Below are 6,489 nucleotides of genomic sequence, written 5' to 3'. Positions count from 1 at the left end.
ATGCCCTGGCAGCAGAAACATGGCCCCTCTCTGGCTCCTCTCCTGTTTTGCCCTTGTAGGGGCCGCCTTCGGTGAGTGCCAGGGTGCATTCGGGGCTTCCCAGCTGGCGCTAGTGGGGGAGACCCTGCCTCCAGATGCAGGAAACATGAGAGACGCCGGCTCAATCCCTGGATCAGGAAGATGCCCTGGAGGAGGGCATGGAAACCCGCTCCAGTACCTTGCCTGAGAATCCCATGGATAGAGGAGCCTGGCGGGCTGCAGTCTGTGGGGTCACAAAGAGTTGGATATGACTGAGTGACTTAGCACGCAGGGCCATGGCCGGCCAGGTCTGGGATGTGGCTGAGGAAGTCCCTGAGTCCCTGAGCGCCTGACGACCCCGAGCCAGGCCCCATTCGAGGGCTGAGGGGTTCTGTCTGGAGCAAGCCGGGCCTGGCCAGGAGGGAGATCGGAGGCCTGCCCTGCCCGCTTGGGCCTCACATCCTGACAGGCAGGGCCTTTGGGAGCTTCCCGAGCCTCATACCCTGTGCCTGGAGCAGAAAAGGCCAGTCCGAGCCGCACTGAGGTCTGGGGCCCCAGACGTGGCTCAGGTTGAGGCGCTGTGGGCAGAGTGAGGGTGTAGTCACAAGAGCCTGTCACGGCCTCCGCCCGGGGCTATACTGTTCGAGGCACTTTCCAAGTTTTTTTTTTTTTTTTTTTCTATTAAGAAAAAATAGTGGAAAATACAGAAAATAGTACCACATCTTTGAACCTTTCATTGGACTTTAGCAAAAGTTATTTTTTTCCAGATTTGCTTCAGGTATTTCTTTTTAAAACATAGAACCATTTGAGCTAAAGTCCCCTCTCTCCTTCTCAGAAGGTGATCCCTATTTTGAACTCACTGTGTATTATTTCTGTGTGGGCTTTTCAAATTTACCACACGTTTCTAAATCCACCAGCACAGTATAATATTTGTAAAAACTTACATGAACTGTATCATCTGCTACATCAGGTTTACAACCTGCCTTTCCCTACCTACATAGTTTTAGATTTATTCCCATTAATGCAGAGACCCAGCTCATTCACTTTAATCGCTGCAGAGCACTCAGCTGGGTGAATGCATCACAGTTGATACTGAATCTTCTTGCTAGTTAAAAAAAAATGGGTTGTGTTGATGATGTGTATTTTGGTGATGAGGGGCTGGTCTGTCCACACGGGCAGGAGACACTGGACTGGACCTCAGGCAAGGCCCATATGACCTCCAGGTGGCCTGGCTGGTCATCAGGGCTGTACCTGCCCAACACTCCTCACTGTCACCGAGTTGTAGAACCTGTATACAGGTGCCAAGAACTCCCCTGGTCCTGACACAGCAAGCGTGTCCCGGACACGTCAAGTCCACCAGCCTTTTCTCATTGTTTTGTGACAGTTCAGGTCCTCTGTTTTCCGTTTTCCTCAATGTGTCCTTTTACAGCATGGAATCAAAGTGTTGTTTTATTAAATAATTAAAACTTTATACAATGGAGAGTTCCTGAAATCTCTGGAAATAGAGATTTCAGTGTAAAACATTCTCCCATCAGCTATCAGCATTCTGGGTTCCCCAGGGGCTGGGGTTATCAGATTTTAGCTTCACGACCCCCAGACCCCACCAGGCTAACAGGTGAGCTTTGACTTGTGAGGTGACATTGCTTGCTCCCCAGCGTCTGAGGAAAATGGGATCTGGGGACCGGTGGGAGGCCTCCCGGGAAGGAGGGGCGGGCCTCAGAGTCCAGGCAGGACAGTCCCTGTCTCAGCCTGTCCCCTGCTCCTTCAGGCAGGGTGGCCCTGGGTGGCGGCAGCTCCACGCCTCTGCATCCAGGGTGGGCTCCTGGGGTCAGTAGGCTGTGTGAGGGGATCCTTGAGCCCACAGGGTTCCAGGAGAAGCCAGGAGTGTGGCGGTGGGTTCTGGGTCAGCCTAGACATCTGAAGTAAAAGCGAGGATTTCCGCAGACTGGCTCTGGGTCTTAGCGCTTCTGGGTCTTAGCGCTTCTTCACCCTCCTGTCACCCTCTCCAGGCTGCGGAGTCCCCGCCATCCAGCCTGTGCTGAGTGGCCTCGCCAGGATCGTCAACGGGGAGGACGCCGTGCCCGGCTCCTGGCCCTGGCAGGTGTCCCTGCAGGTGAGGGGGTAATGAGGTGGAGGCACCAGGGGCTCAGCTGGGCAGAGGGCCGCTGCCAAGGTCGGTGCTGCCGCTGTCCAGCGCGCGCTGACCCTCCCCATCTTCCTGCAGGACAGCACCGGCTTCCACTTCTGCGGGGGCTCCCTCATCAGTGAGGACTGGGTGGTCACCGCCGCCCACTGCGGGGTCACGTGAGGACCAGAGCTCGGGGTTCCGCTTCCGGCTTCGGCCTGGGGTGGGGGAGGGGAGCAGGGCACAAGCTCAGTCCTTAACCACCACCTGATTCCCCCAGAACCTCTGACGTGGTTGTGGCCGGGGAGTTTGATCAGGGCTTACAGACCGAGGACACCCAGGTCCTGAAGATTGGCAAGGTACGCGCAGGCCTCGCTGGGCGGGCCAGGGGACAGCCGCTGGGCTGCAGGCCGAGGCTGGGGAGGGGGCAAAGGGAAGACCCTTCAGCCCCTTGAGAGACAGGAGCCAAGTGGATCGAGCCAGTCTCAGGATTCTCACTCTGGGCTCCTGTGAGTCCGTTTGTCCTGAACAGATCACCAGGAAAGGAGATGGTCTAGAAACCCGCGGATCCCTGATTTACCCCAGGGCCTCATCTGTCTTTCTGGGCCTTGCCTGCAGGTTTTCAAGAACCCCAAGTTCAGCATTCTCACAGTCCGCAATGACATCACCCTGCTGAAGCTGGCCACGCCCGCGCAGTTCTCAGAGACCGTGTCGGCCGTGTGCTTGCCCAGTGCCGACGAGGACTTCCCCGCTGGGATGCTGTGCGCCACCACGGGCTGGGGCAAGACCAAGTATAACGGTGAGCCTTTCCGCCCACCAGCTGGGGGTCTGGGATGGGGGCTCCCTGAGCCCAGGAGTCGCCAAGTGGCACACACATGGTTGTTCAAAGATGTTTTGGTCGTAAATTCCTTAACAGTCATCAACCTCCGCATTTCTTTATTTAAAAACACTCAATTAAAAACCTATCAAACATGAATAAAAATAAGGTTTAATAATACATACATGAACAGTCAGCTTCTGAAGAAACACCTGAGTTCCAGCAAGTGTCGCCCCCCTCTAACCTGCATGGAGATGGACTGCCCAGACTGCCCTCCAGACTGAGGAGGGCGGCTGTGTCCAGCGACCCTGAAGTCTGAACCCGGAGCCCAGGGTCCAGGTCGGGTTTACGCCTGAGTGCCGGCCACAGCCTGCCGGTCCTTTAACAGGACGCAAGCACCTAGGAATGGAGGAGGAAATGGCAACCCACTCCAGTGCCGTTGCCAGAAAATTCCACGGACAGGGGAGACTGGCGGGCCTCAGTCCCTGGGGTCACAAAGAGTTGGACACGACTGAGCGACTGAGCACACGAGCAGCCAGGAAAGGGCAGAAGAGGGAGGTGCTCCCTCTGGGTCCCCCCAGTGTCCAGGCAGAGGAGGGCTGGGGAGGAGGGACGGCCCCTCCGCCCACACGCAGGGCCCAGCGGGCGCGGGGCGCAGGGGCTCAGAGGCAGGAGTTGCTTGACCAACTGTGCTGGGAGCGCAGACTCACTGCCTGGTGTGGAACCGGAGAGGGACCGCCTCCCAGACTCTTGGAAGGTGGCGCTCAGCACCCACGACCATCATGACAGAGGAGGACCACACCGCGGGAGGGCAGGGTTCCGGCAGGCGCTGGTCTCCTCTCCCTGGGCCCTGACCCCACGCCCTCTGTCCTTCCAGCCCTCAAGACCCCTGACAAGCTGCAGCAGGCCACCCTGCCCATCGTGTCCAACACCGACTGCAGGAAGTACTGGGGCAGCAGGGTCACCGATGTGATGATCTGTGCGGGGGCCAGCGGCGTCTCCTCCTGCATGGTACGGCCTGCTACCCTGCCCGCCCTCACACCATACCTGCCCCTTCCCCACCACCACTGTGGTCAGGCCCTGAGGCCCACTCCTCTCTGCCATGCCTTATTTAACCTCAGGCCCTGCCCAGTGCCCCAGTGAAGGCGGGGACCAGCACCAGGAGACGGCCCTGATGCGGGCTGGCCCTGACCAGGTGTGGTGTGAGGCTTCCAGGGGTGTTTAACCTCACACTATGCTCACAAAGTGGACATTTCAGGCCGTTTTACAGGTGATGGGGAGGCTGAGAGGATCAGCCCTCGCCCCAGGCCCCCAGGAGTAGGGGGCAGAGCTGCCATCTGAGCAGGTCCGAGCATCTGTGCACAACCTCTGGGCCCCCACTTGCCCTTGGTCTGCACCCCTTGGACTCAGCCAGGTCCAGGCACACCTGGGCCCTGGCACCTTCTTTCCGGCTTGGACACAAGTCCTGTCTCCTTCTGCAGGGCGACTCTGGCGGCCCCCTGGTCTGCCAGAAGAACGGAGCCTGGACCCTGGCGGGCATCGTGTCCTGGGGCAGCAGCACGTGCTCCACGTCCACGCCCGCCGTGTACGCCCGCGTCACTGCACTTATGCCGTGGGTGCAGGAGACCCTGGCTGCCAACTGAGCCTGGGCCTTCTGGCATCCCACCCCAAGAGTCCCTAATAAAATCCTCTGTACATAAGCATGGTCTGCACATGGCTCCCTGTGTGGTCGGGGCGGCGTGGGGCTGCAGGGTCCCCGTCAACCACCAAGGGGGAGTTACTGCTCCCTTCCCAGGCTGCCAGTACCCCAGTACCCCCACACACACGCTTCTCAGGAAGCTGAGGCTTTGAATCCCGTTCTCCCTGCTCAGGACTCCATCCTGGGGTAGAACCCAGGTCCTAATTGCTGGCGCCACCTTGACCCATGGAGCATTCTGGAAGGCGGGAGTCTTGTGCCATCCACGGGTGGGCCCTGGGAAGCTGTGCAGAAGGTTTTCTAGGTCCTTGGTTCCTCCCCTGCACATTTCTGCACGACCCGTGTTTACTGATGGCACCTGTCCTTTCCGTCAGAGGGGCCTGGGGCAGAATCTATGGCCCCAGAGCACTGAGTTTAAGGGAGAAGCAGACAGAATTACGACAGTTAATTTCCCATTTTATCCTCCCAGAGCAAGGCCTACAGCCTCCAACATCGGTCCCAGCACACATCAGTCACACACACACACATACACACACACACACACACACACACACACACACACACCCTGCCCCAGTCCACATTGTCCTCTCCCAGGTCCCATATCGTGATGTTTCCCTCTGGAGTTCCTACAGATCTGGTCTCGGAGGAGGCGGCCAGTAGCCTAGGCTAACAGGGCATCTGGGAGGGAATGGCATTGGTCTCCTTGCTGCATTTCCCTGTCAGTATCCTTCCTAATATATTTCTCCTCCCAGTGAAATTTTAATTGTTCTGATAGTGGGTCATAGTATGTTGAAATTAAGGTTACACACACAATTTAATTAGTAACAAAACAGAGAAAAAGCCCCCAAACAGTTAAACCTGATTTGGAGAATGAAGATGTGAAAGGGTGAAAAAGAAACATGAGAGAGAAGGGCTGGGCAGAGGAGTGGGCATGAAGTAAATTATTCAAAACGTTACTTAAAGCCCAGTGTCTTAAGGAACACTGAGGGTTTGAGATGGGGAGACTGCTTAAACTCAGGAGACCAAAGTACAAGCATTTTATTTCTACATCAAAACCATTTACACACAGATGGATGTGGGATGTGATTCGAATTAAAATGGAGTAGCAAGCACAAGACTGGTTAAGTTTCTGTTTCACTTGGTAGCAAGACCTGCCTTCACCTCTGCCCACCATCCCACCAACCCACCTCCCGGAGTCTGAAAACCTCAATGCCAGGATAAAATTGCCACCTCGAGGCCCATGTGAAAACTGTGAGGCTGTGTCTGGCTTCTGACTTACTAAAGAAACGTGCATGCATGCTCAGTCACTCAGTCGTGTCCAAATCTTTGCAACCCCATGGACTGTAGCCCACCAGGCTCCTCTGCCCATGGAATTTCCCAGGCAAGAATACCGGAGTGGGTTGCCATTTCTTCCTCCAGGGGATCTTCCCAACCCAGGGATCGAACCCGAGTCTCCTGCGTCTCCTGCTTTGGCAGGCAGATTCTTTATCACTGCAGCACCTGAGAAGCCTGACTTAGAAATGTAATGTGAGCCAAATGGATGACTTTAGATGATATTATTATAGCCTTTCTAAAAGCATCAAAAGAAATATGTGAATTAATTTTACTTATGTATTTTATTTAACTGAGTATATCAAAATAATATCATTTCAATATATTTTAAAATTGCTAATGTTATATTCTACATTCTTTTTCTCATATTAATTCTTTCAAATCCAGTGTGTAATTTGCACTTAACAGCACATTTCTATTAGGATGCTAAATTTTCAAAAGGAATATTTGCTCTGTATTTAAATGTCATAAAAAATTGCAGTTTAAAAACTAGATTAGCAT

At 54.9% G+C, this 6,489-nt stretch overlaps 1 protein-coding gene across 1 annotated transcript; it reads left to right on the top strand.

Moving 5' to 3' along the window:
* On the top strand, window positions 1-4,660 carry CTRB2 (chymotrypsinogen B2). The gene is made up of 7 exons (NM_001105330.2): window positions 1-71; window positions 2,028-2,131; window positions 2,243-2,322; window positions 2,424-2,502; window positions 2,762-2,942; window positions 3,838-3,971; window positions 4,442-4,660. Exons 1-7 carry the CDS (start codon window positions 20-22, stop codon window positions 4,601-4,603), a joined length of 792 nt encoding a protein of 263 aa, NP_001098800.1. The 5' UTR covers window positions 1-19; the 3' UTR covers window positions 4,604-4,660.
* The last annotated feature ends 1,829 nt before the right edge of the window (window positions 4,661-6,489 follow it).

This window comes from Bos taurus, chromosome 18, assembly GCF_002263795.3.
Source record: "Bos taurus isolate L1 Dominette 01449 registration number 42190680 breed Hereford chromosome 18, ARS-UCD2.0, whole genome shotgun sequence".
Taxonomy (NCBI): domain Eukaryota; kingdom Metazoa; phylum Chordata; class Mammalia; order Artiodactyla; family Bovidae; genus Bos; species Bos taurus.
Note: the sequence above shows the minus strand (reverse complement) of the source record. Positions and strands in the feature narration are given on the sequence as shown.